Genomic DNA, 17,386 nt, shown 5'->3' with positions numbered 1-17,386 from the left:
TCCAGATAATCCAGGATAATTTCTCTATCTCAAGATGCTTGATTTAATCACATTTACAAAGTCCTTATTCATATTCGCAGGTTCCAGGGATTACAATGTAGACGTCTTTGGGGAACCATTATTCAGCTCACCACAGGGTCTAAAATCCCAGGTCCCCAACAGGACATAGATCCCTGTTCTTTTTCTCCATATTTTTCTTCTTTTCCCTCGACTATACACGATGTTTCCCCTTTTAATACCCAAGTCCATTACAAGAGAGGTTCTACTCCGCTCCAGAAGTGCTATTTATTACCAATTTCAAGCATAGAAGTTAGTGAATGATCTTCATTTAGCTTTTGAATCCTTCCAGTGGAAACTTCTTAAAATGCTAGCTGACCAACTTACTGTCCAAATAAAAGAATAAATGAACAAGACCTTTCCAAATTTATATTCAGTATTTGTGACCTAGTAAGTGTTCAGCACTAGTGTCAGGGCAACAAAGGACAGACATTTCTTCCTGAAAGTGAGAATCTATGTGAAGAGAGGACACACCAAACAGTTACAAACAATATGTAAACCAGATCACTGAGACATTTTGGGGTGGTAAGATGCTCAGTGGGTGGGAGATCAGTAGAAAGATCAGTCAAGGAAAGTTTCATACAAGAGAAATGAGGTGTGCTCAGCCTTCAAGCACGGGTGGGATACACGGACCGCATGTACAGAGCGAGCAAAAGCACGCATGCCAGAGTGACTGACGTGTGAGGAGGACATTAGGGCTGCCAGCTGCACAAAGTGCAGGAACTGTTCAGGAAATGAGAAAATTACAGAAGGCTTGCTGGAATGTCTTGAAATATGGTCAGAGTTTTAAAGGCAATTCAAATCATTGTAGGTTTATTGGCAGGGACCTTATAATAGAAGACTTCAGGGTACTAAATCTAGAAATAACCCCCGAGGTAGCTAAGAACAAGTGAGAATTTCATGATCAACTTGCGTTAGGAATTTTATGAGGAAGGGCCCTGACCGAGGATAAAAGCCGACTGAAGGACACAACTGACACTTCAGAGGAAGACAATCCCAGGAACTGGAAAAAAAATTACTTCTCAGAAAGGTAAGTGCAGAAAGTCAGCACAACTTCTCAGTTTCCAGCTTTGGGTACTCGCAGAAGGCTGGCACAAAGGATCCACATCAGGGAGATAGGGAAAAATAATTTAGAAGGAAGAGAAGGGATTCCTGGTTTTATCTATGAGATTTAAAGGACAGCTGAGATGCTTTCTAAGAGGTTAGAAGTGTGAGGATAAAGGTGGTGGGACTATAGGATCTGAGATGGAGCTGAGAACGCTCAGCACCAAGGGCGGGAGTTACACCTACCAGACCTCATGAATCCTGGGAGAAGTTTCAGATCCAAAGGGGTAAGTGGAGAGACTCTCCATGAGAGCAGGTGGGGGAGATGTCCAACTTTAGGACTCAGGAAGAGGCTGTGGTACATGAAATGAAAACCAGTAAGATACAGAGCAGAGTATTTAGTATTCTACCTTTGGATAGGGAAAAAATAACTGCATATCCTATATGCTCGTAGCTGCATAAAGAATCTCTGGAAGCATACAAGAGAAGAAAATACTAAACGTGTTTATTTAGGGCAGGACTATGGGGAAAATGGCAGAGGCAAGGATCTCTGAAATTTCACCCCTTCATAAAAGCAACTTAAACCTGGCAAAAACTGTCAGAATCAGTATTTTCAGAACTTGCAGCAACGCAGAGAGAGTTGATTCAAGAAAAACAGCTGAATCTTGGTAACAGTGAGCCTTGTGGTGTTTTAACTTACCCTAGCCCCACATCTCCCACAAAATTAACAGAGCTCCAGAGACCTGTGGGACACCATCAAGCACACTACCATATGCATAAGGGGAGTCCTTAGGAGGAGAGGAGTGAGAAAGGGGTAAAAAGAATATTTGAAGAAATAATGGCTAAAAACTTTCCAAATTTGACGAAAAACATTAATCAACACATCCAAGAAGCTCAACGAATTCCCTAGCACAGCGACAGCCTTGGAAAATAACAGTCTGCATTGCTGGTACCAGAGGGAACATAACTAAGCGGGAATCCTTTCAAAGTCTCACTGCCAAAGAAGAGGAGTTATTGGACCTGTATGTGGTTCCCTGGGAGACTGCCTTCAAAGGCTTGCCTTTATTTTCCTGACAGGGAACTTGCATAGTTTTAAAAGCCTTGGAGGGCAGGAGGGTTATTTGTCAAAAACATTTACAGGAAAGTGTTTTAACATTGCCACTGACTGAGGTGATAGAAAACAGTTGCAGCAAACAATAGACTAAGTAAAAGCTTAAAAGGAAAAGTTGAGGAATGAGATGTCCAGAGGGACTTTGAAAAGACTTTCTAGACAAAGACTTTACACAAATTATTTTAAATATGTTCAAAGACTTAAAGGATATCATGTCTAAAGAACCAAAGGAAAGAGAACATAACTTGTTAAATAGAAAATATCAATAAAGAGATAGAAATTAAAAATGGAACCAAATAAAAATTATGGAGTTGAAAAGTATAATCACTGAAATGAAAAATTCATTAAATGGGCTCAACAGCAGGTCTGAACAGGCAAAAGAGTGAATCAGCGAATTTGAAGATAGGTAAATTGAGATTATCCAGTCTGAGTAACAGAAAGAAAAAAGAATGAAGAGAAATTAACAGAGTTCCAGAGACCTGTGGGACACCATCAAGCATACTACCATATGCATAAGGGGAGTCCTAGGAGGAGAGGAGTGAGAAAGGGTGTGCCAGTTTGAATGTATTGTGTCCCCCAAACGCCATTATCTTTGATGTAATCTTGTGTGGGCAGACATTATCAGTGTTGATTAGATTGTAATTCTTTGAGTGTTTCTTTGGAGATGTGCCCCAACCAGCTGTGGGTGATGACTCTGATTGGATAATTTCCATGGAGGTGTGGCCCCGCCCATTCAGGGTGGGTCTAAGTTGAGTCACTGGAGCCATATAAATGAGCTGATGGGCAGAGGGCACTCAGTGTAGCTGAGAGTGAACGTTTGAAGAGGAGCTACAGCCAAGAGGGACACTTTGAAGAAAGCACAGGAGCTGCAGATGAGAGACAGTTTGAAGATGGCTGTTGAAAGGAGACTCTTGCTCCAGAGAAGCTAAGAGAGGACAAACGCCCCAAGTGCAACTAAGAGTGACATTTTTGAGGAACTGCAGCCTAGAGAGGAACATCCTGGGAGAAAGCCATTTTGAAACCAGTACTTTGGAGCAGACACCAGCCACGTGCCTTCCCAGCTAACAGAGGTTTTCCGGACACCATTGGCCATCCTCCAGTGAAGGTACCTGATTGCTGATGTGTTACCTTGGACACTTTATGGCCTTAACACTGTAACAGTGTAACCAAATAAACCCCCTTTTATAAAAGCCAATCCATCTCTGGTGTTTTGCATTCCTGCAGCATTAGCAAACTAGAACAAAGGGGTAAAAAGAATATTTGAAGAAATAATGGCTAAAAACTTTCCAATTTGATGAAAAACATTAATCAACACATCCAAGAAGCTCAACAAATTCCGAGTAGGATAAACCCAAAGAAATCCACACCTACACATATCAAAATCAAATGCTGAAAACCAAAGACAAAGAGAAAATCTTGAGAGGAGCAAGAGAGAAGTGACTTATTAAATACAAGGGATCCTTGGTAAGATTAACAGCCGAAACCCTGGAGGCTAGAAGGCAGTGGGATTACATATTTGAAGTACTGAAAGAAAAATAAAACTATCAACTATAAATTCCATATCCAGCAAAAATATCCTTCAAAAATGAAAAAGAAATCAAGACATTCTCAGACAAACAAAAACTGAGAGAACACATCAATAGCAAACCAGCCTTACAAGAAATACTAAAGGGTGTCCTTCAGGTGGAAATAAAAGGATACTAATTCATATCCACATGAAGTAATAATGAACACTAATAAAGGTAATTATATAAGTAAATATAAAAGGCAGCATAAAATATACTTTATTCCCTACTTGATTTAAAAGACAACTGGAAAAAGTGGTAATTATAATCTACATCTAAGGGCATACAATGTAATGTGTGACAATAACAGCATAAAATGAGGCAGTAACAGAGCTATATATCAGCCAAGTTTTTGTATACTATTGAAATTAAGTTGGTATTAAACCAAGCTAAATTGTTATAAATTAAGAAGTTAATTTTAATCCCAAGGTCAAACACTAAGGAGATAACTAAAAAATATACAGTAAAAGAAAAGTGATTAACTGTGTGTATGTGTGTGTGTTGAGGAAGATGAGAATAATGTGGGTAAGAGCAGGGAGTAGAAATGAAAATTTTCACCTTACACATTTTAGGTAGCTTGGATTGTTTTTGAACCATGAAAATGCATTACCTAAATAAACAAATATATTTTGTTTTGTTTCTTAAGGAAGAGTCTGTGGGTACAGGGAAGCTACAAGTTGGGTAATAAAGGAAATAAGAAAAAAAATTAAAAATAGGTGAGTGAATGAGAAGTCAGCTTAGAAAAAGGGGCAGCGGAGAATATGAGAGACACCAAAACAGATGGTGAGGGAGGGAAACTACAGGACACGACAAGTTACCTTAGTAATGAGATGGAGCATCTTGGCTCTGAATCAGCAGCAACAAGAAGGAAGAAAGATGCTTAGAGGGAATTCTGAATGCACCCAAGGAAGGTGACGCCTCACGGCGTCTCCTCACTCCCATGTGGGGGCTGCGCTCACCTGGACAAGTGCCTTGAACACATCCTCCGTCCACTGCCCACGGCTCTTCTCCTTGCTCCAACAGGGAGATGACCTCAGGCTTGGCGATCTGATTCCCTACAGACAGAAACACATGGGACTTGTGTAGTTCGGCTTTGGGGCAGCCGAAGAAAGTTTCCCTCGTGACTTTTCATTTAGGCAGAATAAGCACAATCCCTCCTGCTCTGCGCTCCCTTGGCATCAGGGATTTCGCCCCGACCCTCAGGGCCCGAGCCCACGGCCGCTCTCCTGGGACCCCTAAGGGCATCACGGCAGGGGCAGCTTCGTACATCTGGGCAGCGCCGTCTCACCCACGGAAAGCAGGTGCCCGAAGGTCTCCAGCATCACATCACGGTACAGGGTCCTCTGAACAGGGTCCAGCTGCCCCCACTCCTCTTGAGTGAAGTCCACGGCCACATCCTTGAAGGTCACTGGTTCCTAAAACACACACACGGTCCTCCTCAGCCTGGGCCCCCACCAACGTTTACTGGGGCAGGGGTGAGTCTCACAGCCCTGACAAGATGTAGAAAAACTGCCCTACGTATGTTCAAGATTCTGACTGATGTGGGTCAGGACTCACCACGGATACCACATTTGGGATATCCTCTTAGGGAATTAAGACACCCAGGCTAACAATAAACATGGTAAAAATGAGCAGGTCCATTCCTAAGACTTTTGCCCAATTCCAATAAAGCTGGTTAGTGTGGACAGAATTCCCACCAGGACTATGACCCCTCCTTCACTGGAAATCCAGACACTTAGTAAGGCCCTGGATCTGGGGGGATGCAAGCTACAAGCACCAACAGCAGGTTTCCATTCCCAGATCAATTCCATCCAAAGGACAGGAGCTGAGGGGAGACAGGATTGAGCTGAGCAGCCTGGGCCAAGGACACTCAGTTGTCATCAAAAGCACCTGAATGAAAACAATCAAAATTGAACATTTTAGGAAGAACTAAGAATACTCTACTAGATTTTAAGAAGAACTGAGAATACGCTACTAGAAAACTAGAGGGGAAGATGAATTATAGCCTGTCTGATTTTTCATATACATATCCCTTACAGTCCTGCTAAACAATCAACGTGAGCCTCAGGTACCTGGGCAATCAGAGGATGCCCTACCCTTCCCTGCGGTGGAGGGAGAGCTGTACGTCACGGGTGATGTGCCAAAAATCCATAGCCCCTGCTCTTCTCAGCCAGTCCTCGCATCTGTTTGCAAACTGACTTTCTGATCTGTCTCCCATTCAATATAGAATCAACCCTGGAACACCTGCAGACTGGATGTGTGCACAAAGTACACTGTCTCCACTCCGCAGGTTGTCTGACTTCTACCCCGCCCCCTTCACAGCCTGCTAACTGTGTAAGTTCTTTCCCATGGGCTTCTTTTTTGTACCTGCTAGTCATGGCTTTTAAACCAAGCTTGTCATCCTGATCTGTGCCAGCAGGAAGTAGTTACTGCTGGGTCCTCATCTTCAGTTCAACTTTTATTCTGTGTGTCTGAACTGCACCCCCTCTACATTCACAGGGTGATTGGCTTAAACCATTTACCACAGAGTCAACTTCCTGCTGATGTGCCTATACACTCAGGCTTACTGTAGCCCACAATAAAAACCCATTCTCTTTTCCCTCACTAAACCTTGTCTCTGTATTCTACTCCTCTGAGACCAAGCAGGATGGAGAATCATCTCCTCCTCTTTCTCAAAAGCCTACGTAGAAGTCCCTGACAGTCAAGCTCCTGCAAGGAAGAGTCGACTCTCACCCTCTCTCCTTCTTTGTCTTCCAAACTTTACCCCACTACAGTTTCTTCTCTGCCATGGTCATCACCCGTTTTTCTGTTTCTGGGTACTTGAAAACTTTTCTTTATAGTAATCATTTTTGCTGGTCTATGTTGTAACATTTTGGGACAGTGAACATACATTAATGATGATTCTTATTTTTACCAAGCTCTCACCAAGATCCCTGATGCCTTGTGGTTGCTAAGCCAAATCTATCTATCTTTACCTTCTCTGACCTTTCCACAGTACTTAAACCTGCTGACCACACCCTCCACCCATGAAGGATGCCCTGGATGTTTCAATGCCAATGTCTTGGTTTTTCTCTTACAGACCTGCTCACACCTCAGTTTCCCTGAAGGCTGCTGCTGCTGTGTAACGTGAACTTTCAGTGTAACACTCAGACAGAGAAGCGCACAAAGCCTAAGTGTTCACACAGCTCAACGCACCTTCAGTGATGCACCTGTGGGAACCGCTGGAAGGCCTGTGCTCACTCCCCAGGGTGCTTCTGGCCTTTATTTCTCTCATGCTGCCTCACCTCCCCGAAGAACTGCATTTACTTAGATTGCTTCAAAGTTCTAACACCACCAAGGCCCAAGCTCACACCCTGACTTTCCTGTCAAGCTTGTAGATTAGCCACAAGTTCACCTCCAACCCCTCCCAAGACCCCAGGAGAATAACCACACACATGTTTTAAAGAGAACAAGTGGAAGAATCACATCTAACAGCACAGGAGGAACGATCATTACAGTGATTCTGTAACCCCGAATACAATAACGGACACTGGTGATGGTCACCAATGACTGCTAAACCACAGGTGAAGGGCAGGGAAGGAATTTTACAGTGGGTGGGCCAGGCTGAGAACAGCTGCATTTGCTACCCCACAAGATCATCACCGAAAGTGGGACGATCCGTCCTCGTGAACCTCCCGAAGCAGTGCGGTACGGAGGACCCAGCGCCACCCATGAAGTACTCCTGCCAAAGAACATCAAACTTGGCTCGAATCAGGCCCGCAGCCCAACTACCAGTTTACAGGAGGAAGGTATTCGATGACACGACGAGGGTACGATCAGGCAAACCCAGGTCCAGTGACTACTCTCCTCAGTACATGAAGCACATTCTACACGTGGGCCTCGGTCGGGTCTTGATTTGAACCACCCAACTGTAAAAAGACATTTGGGGACAATCAAGGAAACTGCACTGTGGACTGGGGATCAGGTTATATTATGGAATTACTGCTCATTTTGTTGGGTAGGAAAAATGCATTATAGTCATGTTCTAAAAAGTATGTATCTCTTAGATATACACCCAGTGTTAAAAGGTGTAGTGATATTTGAGATCTGCTTTAAAATATTGCAGCTTAAAAAAAAAGTTGTATCAAGGAATGGATAAAAAGAAAGGTAAAATACAAAGAGCATAATGTATACAACCTACTCTCAAATGTTCAGAAAATAAAGATAGATGGATGAACGGACGGGTGAACATACAGAAAAAATATATGGCAAAATGTGGCAAAATGTTAAAAGTTGGTGGAATGGATCTGGGTATCTGGGTGGGGGTATGTTGGAGTTCTTTGTATGGGTTTTGTATTATTTTTGCAAATATCCTGTTAAGTTTGAAATTATTTCAAAATAAAGATTAAAAAAATGGCAGAAAAGTGTAAATTATAAGGTTGCTGAAGTTGATGAACATGGGATTTTTTGTGGTGCACTAAAGAATGCCCCCCTGGAAAGATGGCTATGTCCTAATTCCTGGAATGTAAGAATGAAGTACTTTACATGGTGAAAGGGACTTTGCAGATGTGAGTAAATTAAAGATCTTAAAATAGTGAGATTATCCTGGATTACCTGATGGGCCCTATATATAATTAACAAGGGTCCTTATAAAAGGGAGGGGGAAGGGGTTCAGAGTCAGAAAAGGAGATGTAAGGACAGGAGCAAAGGTTGATGTGCTTGGAAGATGGGGCAAGGGGCCACAGCCAAGGAATACAAGTGGCAACTAAAAACTGAAAAAGACAAGGAAACAGATTTTCCCCAAGAACCTCCAGAAGGAACTGGCCCTGCCAACACCTTGACTTTAGCCCAGTGAAGCTGATTCCAGACTTCTGACCTCCAGAACCACAAGAAAACAAGCATGTGTCTGTTCTAAGCCACCAAGTTCGTGGTAATGTTACAGCAGTTGTAGGAAACTAATCCAGGTTTCACGCCCTATTTTTGTGTTTTAAAATCTCCTAAATAAAAGTTTTTTAAAAAGAAGAAGGAAGCAAAAGGAATACTTCCAGCCCAGTGAAAAGAATGGGTCACTGGTACATTTCTGCATGACAGGGAAGAGATCAAAGTGCGCTGACAAATGAAACAGCACAGGGGACGCCAGCCCCTGCATGTCGGGAGGGCCGCGGTGGAAGTGGGGGTGTCCACCAGAGGACCCTGAGAGGGGCTCTGGGCTCTGTAGAGGCAGGATTGGGATTCTGGCTGAAAGAGGGAGATGAGGTGAAGGTCTGTGCTGGGACAGCTTTGCCCCTTGCCCCAGCTCCCCACCAGCCACCCAACCTTCTGGGCAGCACCATAAGCAACCTTTTATACCTGGGCAAAAACCCCAAGGACCCTTCACAGACCCACGAGTATGGGAGATTCTCAGGCTGTGGGTGAATGGCAGCACCCACAAGTTCAGACCTCTTCATTCTGACATGGGGTGTATGTGGGGTGGGCAGGAGTAGATGACTCACAGCCGACTCCCTTCCGGGTAAACGGAAGCAGAACCAACCGGATTTCACTGCCCACCAGGCCCACAGGGAGACCCATCAGGACAGGAAGAGAGGGGGCGGGAGGCAGGGAGGAGCCACCCGGGAAGAGATCTGTTCAGCCACAGGAGAGCAGGGCTTTCAAACAGCCTCACAGCTTTTCCCACAGGTTCCCCGAGGACCCCCGGACACGTGAGGAACACATGCCACGCAAGACAGAGACCCCAAACTCGGTGGCTGAAAGGACACAGAATCTAGGTAGCAGCTGCACCCAACTTTCAATGAGCTGTCAATCCTGGTATCAGATTCTTAGACTGAAAGGGGATTTCAGTATAAAATGGGGCAGGATTAAAATGAGACTACAAGATAGGCTCCCTGAGAGAAAAAGAAGGGTTCATAGATCATGAGGAAGAGACAGAAGACACAGCAGTCAATTCAAGGGTCTAACAGACAAGGTTCTGTGGTGAGGAAAATGACCGCCAGACCCGCCCCCACCACCACACACACAAGGACATGACTCGTGAAGAGATCAGAAACACCGCATCTGTTCAGGAGGGCACACCTAATGCACGCCCCGGGAGGAGACTCACAAAGAAAAGGACAGGACGGATTTAACTCTTAAAGGTAACACAGGGTTTCTTAAAAAGGACACAAAACACACTAGTTGTAAACAAAAACAAATACATTTGACAAAAGCATACCAAAAACTTTTGGCAGATAAAAGACACCACAAAGTTAAGACAAGCCCCAGACTGGGAAAACATATACACACACACGACAAAGAATTGGGTTCCAGAGTGCATGTGAAATGCCTACACATCAGTAAGTCAAGAGGCTGTAAAAATCTAGGGAGGGAAACCCAGAGATGGAGACAGAGGCACACGCATGTGAAAAAGTGCAGAAGGCAACAAATATGAAAACATGCTCAACCTCGCAGCAACCAAAGAAATGCAATGCTTTTTGGTCTCGAGGTAGCAAAAATTAAAAGGCCTGATAATGTCAAGTGCTGGCAAGGAGGCAGGGAAAAGGAAATTTTGGCCCAGAGTGTCGAGAGGGAGAAGCGCTTTGGGGAGCAGCATGGCAGCAGGCCCTGTATTGAACATGCACGTGCCCCCAAACCAAGCAAAGCTCTGTTTCTCAGGCCCTGCCCTGATGATCGCTGATCTGTGTGCACCAAGTGATATATACAAGAACGCTCAGTTTGGGCTAGAAAAGCAAAAAAAGCGCATGTGGAGAGGGGGACCTCATAAGCCCACCCAGAGGAGAAAGGATGAACACAGCAAGGCCCGCCTCCCCAGTGAGTACCACTGTCCGGCAGTGAGTGCAAACAACCCTGACCTGCAGCTATCACCACGGATGCATCTCGGCGTTGGCCTTAAATGAACAAGGAAAGCTGGAAAAAAACTTAAGAAAAAATAGTTTTAAAAAGCATACAATATTCTGTCTATATTATGTCTCCATATAATTTATTGTCTACATAAGAGTACACAACTGGATCAGCTGAATAAACACCAAATCCACAGTAGTGGTTGTTCTTAGGCCGAGGAGGAAGAGAATGCAACTGGGGACTATTTAAAAATAAAAACAAGGCAAATATGGCAAAATGTTAACAATGGTTCATTTAGAATGATGAGGACATTGTTTGCTCAATTATTTTTTGGACTTTTCTGTGATTTTGGAATCTGTCAAAATAAAATTTAAGATAAACATTTCCAGAATGGAAAAAGATGTTATCAAACCAGGACCCATGGGCTGCCAAGCAGGAAAAAAGATGCACAGCTGAATGTGCCCCATGTTGGTCCACACAAGCCATGGGGGCCCCGGGAACGGGCGATGGTTCCTTCCATGTGGCAATCCGGCTGGGCTACAGTACCCAGTTATTTAAACAACACGAATGGAGGTGTTGCTGGGAGGGTATTCTGTAGATGTAGTTAACATCTGCAATCAGCTAAGTAAAGGAGTTCACCCTTGATAATGTGACCCGTTCAGTCAGACGAAGGCCCTCTAACAGCAAAAACTGAAGTTGCCCAGAGAAGAAATTCTGCTTCAAGCTGGCAGCCATCAACTCCTGAGTTTCCAGCCTGCCCTAAAGATTTCAAACTCGCCAGCCCCCACAACTGTGCAAGCCAATTCCTTCAAATAAATCCCTTAACATATGTATGTGTGTGTATGTGTGTGTGTGTGCACGCGTGCCCTATTGGTTGTTTCTCTGGAGAACTCTGACCCATTCGGATGGTAAGCGGACACCATAAACACTCTAGCCCAGGACTTGCAAAGGAAAAGGCAAAACCGAAGGGCTGGGAAATAATGAAGGGAGTAGTCATGGAAAGCGGGCACGTGGCCTGACCAGCTGTGGAGACAAGAGGGACCTTCCCAGGCTGCTAGGATAGAAAATGCAGATTCTCTTATTGGAAGCTGCCGGGTGACCACTGGCAGGACAGAGGGGCTCTGCTGCGAGAGAGGCAGACTGTTCACCCCTGAACTCACACTTTCCAAACTTCTCCCTACGATGACATGCAAAGATGTTTAGACCAACGATTCACAAACATTCTTCTGCACACGTGTAAGAGCTTATCTGGGCACTGTGAAGCGTTTTATGAAATCTGCCAACGCAGTGATCACACATCTAACCACATGACAGTCAATGAGAGGATGCAGAGGGTGCTGAGCTGGGTCCTGGCTGTTTCTAAGTCAGGATCTTGCCTGACTGCTCCTGCAATCCCCCAGGGTTGACCCCTTCATGGAAACCAGGGTTTGCCCCCCACAAGGGCAGGTTAGAGGGCCTCTTTAGCACCTTTAGCACAGTACTTCACTACTGTATTTCAGTGCAAGTCTTTGCAGAGCAGAAGGAAAATGTAACTTGACTGCACATCCTTTAGTACTACCAAGGATGGATGCACAGTATTAATTTTTGTATTTCATGCATAATTTATCATGAAGAACTCCTTGATAGATTGCTACCGAAGAGTTTAAGCGTTTCCCTATCTGGGAACACTGGCTTGGGTTTTTAGATGGACTGGGTACATTTTCTCTATTCCTCCAAAATAATGGGATCTGAGTTCCCTCTAGCTGAAAATTCCCTGTTCCAACACGTTTTCAAGAATGGACTAGATTCCAGTATGGAAGGAAGGCAGTATTTGATGTTTTCACCAGGTGAATACTTTATTTCCATAAATATTTAACTTGGAGAGAACAAAAGAGGGAAACTGGGCTCTCATTTGCATTCCTAAAGACCTCACTTAATTCAAAACTCTCCTGAGTGTCCCATAGGGAAGAATCCAAAGTGAGCATGGAGAGGGGCCAGGAGCATGGCTCAGAAATCAAACTCTTCAGACAGTGGAGGGTGGTGTTGTTTTAATTCTCTTCTTTATTTTCTCAGCATTAGGTCTAATAACTCTCAGAAACTCTCAAAGATTAACAGTACAGTGTATCATAGTGGTTATTAGGGTCTCTTCAGGGGGTTTTATTACAGCTAACTTCATTCCCAAGGGGAATCTTTAGCCCATCTTTTAGCCCAGCTTAGCTTCAATGATTCTGTTTCAGGATCTAAAAGTGATTCCGTGTTGTAACAGCAGCAAATGTTGTAACAGCAGCAAATGTTAGCCCCTCACGCTGTGAAGCCAGATCACCCCCACCCTGTATCACAGGGTTCTGACCCTTGTTTCCGAGAGACAGCAGCACTACCGGGTGGTGACTGTGTACTTCCGATGCACTGCAACTTGCAGCTTTGAAACTGTGGGGTTTTTAATTCATTTGTTTTTAATTGAGGTAGGGTGATAAAGATAACTAGAGACTTTATTAATATTTTTAGATCACAGCCTTTGATATTTGCTTGATTATTTTAACAAATAAAAAATACCTACAATAGTAATAGAATTTATTAATAATAATAGAAATTATTTCCTTATTTTTCATAGCAGGAAATGTGATGAACTACAAAAGAGAGATAAAAAAAAATCTCTCATTTAGAAATATGAAAATAATCTGAAGATTCTGAAACAGTTAACAGTGGCTGCTTCTGGGCCATAACAAGAAAGGAAGTGCTGATACACAGTAGGGCACGGGTGACCCCTGAAAACACAACGCTCGGTGAAAGAAGTCAAACACAAAGGACCACGTACTGTATGATTGCATTTATGTGAAATGTCCAGAATAAGCAAATCCACAGACACAGAAGGAAGCTGGTAGTCACCAGGGCTGGGGGAAGGGTATAGTTTTTTTTGGGGGTGATTAAAAATGTTCTGGAATTAGACAGCGGTAGTGGTTAGACAACTCTATGAACAGATTAAAATCCATTGACTTGTACATTTTAATAAAAAGGTAAACTTTGTGACATGAAAACTTTATCTCAAAAAAGCTATTAAAATTTTTTAAGTGGCTGCCTCTGGGGTGGCCTGGGGAGGATGGGGTGCATGTGACTGCCGTCCCACATCACCGTCACTGTCCTACTTCCCAACACCCCTTAGAGAGCCACGCTCGTGTTCTGAGGCCCCTTGCTTTGATTCATTTAAACCTCTCAGTTCTTGCTCTCCTCCCAGCTCCTGGTTAGTCTAAAGCCTGAAACCAGTGTGTTTCCCACAGCCCCCTTCTCCCCTCACTCCCTGCTAAGGAGATCTTTCCAGCCACATTCTGGACGCTCATGCCTCCTGCTTCCAACACTTCCAATGCTCCCTGTCACCACCAGGATGGAGCACTGGCTCTGCAGCAGGCACTGAGGGTCCAGCTGGGTTCCTCCTGGTCTCTGCAGCCGAAAATCTAATTGTGTTCAGTCTCTGCCAAGGTCCAGGTCATGCAGGGCACCCCCCCCCCCACGCACCTCCAACACACCCGGCAGCCTACAGGACACCAAGCGCTCACGGGTCCGTGCCCTTCAGGCTGACACTTCCCCGTCACATCTCGGCTCAGGTAAGCTGTGGCTCCCAGGCAGTCTCCACAGCACCAGTGAAATGACCCCACCCGCTCTGTGCCCCTGCTGACCCCTGCAGACTCTATCCCAGTTCCCAAAGCAAGGCCAGACTGAGCCCTCCCAGGGCCTGGGGCCTCCCTCACCCCGCTAAGGCTTTGTGTCCAGCACCGCCTGCACAGCAGCACACAGGCTGTGAGGCCTCATGAGTTGAATGAATGATCCTGAAAAGGGGTCTGGGAAAGCCTCAGGACAGGGGCTCACACCTGTGCTTGCTCCCCTCCCAGCATGAACTTCACTGTAGCGTCAGCCCGAATCAGTAAACGTGACTGCAGGTGGAAGGAGGAAAGGGGAGAGGGCTGCCAGCCAAGGGGTCTATCCTTGTCCCCCAGACTCAACACAAGGCACAGCTGGGCCTCAGGATTGCAGACAGGCCTGGTTGACAGAAAGGCTCCAAGTCATGAAAAACAATGCCAGGAATCCCCTGCTGTTTGAGCTCTCCCGACCTGAGCTCAAGAAACAAACAGATTCCCTCCGCACCACAGTAACTCCAGCTGTCCTGAACTAAGGGGCCACGTCGCCTAGGAGGGTGGGGACACCTGGACACCACCCTCTAGGAACAGGGACAGCTGTTCAGGAAAAAATGGAAGCCCCGTCTCACCTGGACCACGGGGGCTGTTAGGAGCTGGAGAGCCCTCCTCCCCTCCTCGAGGGTCCTCTCTGCAGGCCAGACGGGGTCCTGAGGACACAAAGCTGGGGGAAGAGAGAGAAGTCATGGAGCGGGCTGTCCCTGACAGAAATGCCACCACACAAGCCCTCCCTCCTGGGGGAGGGGGCCTCAGGGAGGGCTGCCCCTGCCCTTCCACCCACTTCTCCATTTTGTAGACAAGGAAACGGGTCCAAAGAAGGAGCCTGCCTCAGCACACGCAACATCACCACCCCCCACGCTGAGGCACTACTTCCAAGAAGCAGGATCAGGTCTCTGTTCACAGCCCTTCTAGGCCTCAGCCCCGGATGCCCGTATTGGTCCCCACAAGTCCCACCCTGGAGACAGCACCTCACTTTATCCTGGGCAGAGCTTTCTGATCCTCCCTGTTTCAGCGGTCTCTGAGACAGAGCCTGACCAGACCTCCCCGCCCTCAAGTCCTCCTCCAGGTCTCCACCCCTGACTGCTGGCTGCAACAGGTCACCGCTGGGAGAGGCCACACCAGAGCAGCCGACGCTGGACTCACCCCAGGAGGCCCACGGGTCGACGGCCGCCATCCCCCGGGACTGGTCTGTAAGGGCACCTGCACAGGAGCGTCAGGTTAGTTCACGGGTGAGGAAAGCAACTGTGATAACAAACAGAACAGGAGAACGTTCTCACTAATGGACACGACAAACTTGCATAAGCAGAGCCCTAGGGCATGTTAAAATACATCCAATATAATAAACTGGAGTTTTCCAGAAACTGGACAATTAGAACAGGACCCCTTAAATAGCTGAAGGGGCTAAAAATCTACCATAACCTAATTTTAAAGAGTTTAAGTAAGTAAAGGACACTCCCTTGATGTCTTTAGCAAATCAACACCTAGAACCTCATCTGAGGATAAAACACACCATTGACAGCACTATTATTTAAAAGTGTTCTTGAATTACTGACTAATGTTATAACAGCAAAAGAAGTAATAATTACAGCAGAAAGTATGGAAGCAGTAGAGACAACACTTTGATCGTATCATTAACTCTAAGAAATCCCACAAATCACAAATTTCTTAGAGTTAATGAAACTTCTCAGGAGATAATTATAAAGTATACAAAACTTATGTTTTCTTACACACAACAATTTTCATTCTTCACCACAACCAAGCTTTTTTATCTCACTCAGTCCTAACTCTGTACCAAGATAAACAGATCCCCACCACCTTCAACGCCCCCGGGCTGCAGATCACTGCTGGGGGAGGCCCACCTCAGGGCCTGGGGACAGACGCTTAGGACTCACCCCAGGAAGCCCACGGGTTGACAGCTGCCATGCCTCAATACTGACTCGCAAGGAGGGAGCCAGGAGGACAGGAGTCAGGTGATAGATGAAAAGCAACTGCAATATCAACCTAATGACAAAAGGAGATAAAAACAAAAGTGCTCCTTTCTCACAGAAGATTCAGTGAGGACAGAGAGACACAGCCACAGAAGCCACAAAACACACCTAAGGAGCATCTTAAGAAAACAGAATCTGCATGGAGTTCCTGGAGAAAAAGTTAGGGTGAATTGAATAAGCTAAAAAAGAGCAACCCTAGATGAGGGTAGAAACTTGTCAACAGTTCCCAAGTTGACTTAAAGGCTTCAGAGAAAGCCACTGCAGATGTCAATGGAACTCTTCAGTTGACTTGCAAAAGTTTACATAAAATCCACCTGCAACTGTCATATATTGCTGCTGGGAATGTAAAATGGTGCAGCTGCTGTGGAAATCAGTGTGGCGGTACTTCAAAGTTAAACACAAAGTTACCATATGACCCAGCAATTCCAAAAGTAGATACAAACCCAATAAAATTGAAAGCCTCAATTCAAACAAAAACTTACACACGAATGTCCATAGCAGTATTATGCATAACAACTAAAAGTGAAAGCAATCCAAATGTCCATCCACCCATGAATGGGTGAAGAAAATTCAATATAGCCATACAATGGAATATTACTCAGCCAAAAAAAGAATTAAATACTGATGAGTGCTACAAACGGATGAACCTTGAAAACATTATACCAAGTTTAAAAAGACAGACATGAAAGACCACATATTGTATGATTTCATTTAACTGAAATGTTCAGAATAGGCAAATCCTTAGAGACAGAAAATAGATTAATGGCTCTCAGGAGCTGAAGGAGAGAGAGGAATGAGGGGTGACTGTTTAATGGATATGGGTTTTCTTTTGGGGTCATGAAAATATTCTGAAATACGGAACTAGTTATGGTTATACAACACTGTGACTATACCAAACTCAATGAATTGTACACTTAAAAATAGCTAAAATGGTGGATTTTATGTTGTGTGAATTTTATCTCGGAAAAAAAATCCACCTGCAAGAATACCAGGCCCATCCCTCTTCCAGTTTCAGGCTGGAAATCGAATAAATGCCCATTTTCCACTGGGCCTGCCCGCGGTGCGACACAGGTGGAGGCCGGGGAATCCGAGCGCTGGTCCAACGGCCTCGTTCCAGGTCCCTGCGCGAGTCCCGCGACTTCT

General features: G+C 45.1%; 1 protein-coding gene across 10 annotated transcripts in view; it reads right to left on the bottom strand.

The window, feature by feature from the left end:
• Positions 1-17,386, bottom strand: part of ZNF606 (zinc finger protein 606) — a 41,701-nt gene that overhangs the window by 7,005 nt on the left and 17,310 nt on the right. Inside the window, exons 2-6 of one of the 10 annotated variants that reach the window (XM_037818910.1) lie at positions 16,148-16,256; positions 15,399-15,497; positions 14,828-14,919; positions 5,045-5,192; positions 4,737-4,832 (exon numbers count right to left, since the gene is read on the bottom strand). In XM_037818910.1, coding sequence (XP_037674838.1) covers positions 4,737-4,832; positions 5,045-5,192; positions 14,828-14,919; positions 15,399-15,429 — 367 coding nt within the window. In that variant the 5' untranslated portion in view covers positions 15,430-15,497; positions 16,148-16,256. Of the gene's footprint in view, positions 1-4,736; positions 4,833-5,044; positions 7,686-14,827; positions 14,920-15,398; positions 15,498-16,147; positions 16,257-17,386 lie in introns of those variants that run through there. The other 9 variants (XM_037818908.1, XM_037818909.1, XM_037818914.1 and 6 more) reach the window with 9 other exon arrangements.

The sequence above is a fragment of the Choloepus didactylus genome, chromosome 27 (assembly GCF_015220235.1).
Source record: "Choloepus didactylus isolate mChoDid1 chromosome 27, mChoDid1.pri, whole genome shotgun sequence".
In the NCBI taxonomy this organism is placed as follows: domain Eukaryota; kingdom Metazoa; phylum Chordata; class Mammalia; order Pilosa; family Megalonychidae; genus Choloepus; species Choloepus didactylus.
The sequence above is the reverse complement of the archived record's forward strand: the minus strand, read 5'-3'. Positions and strand labels throughout refer to the sequence as shown.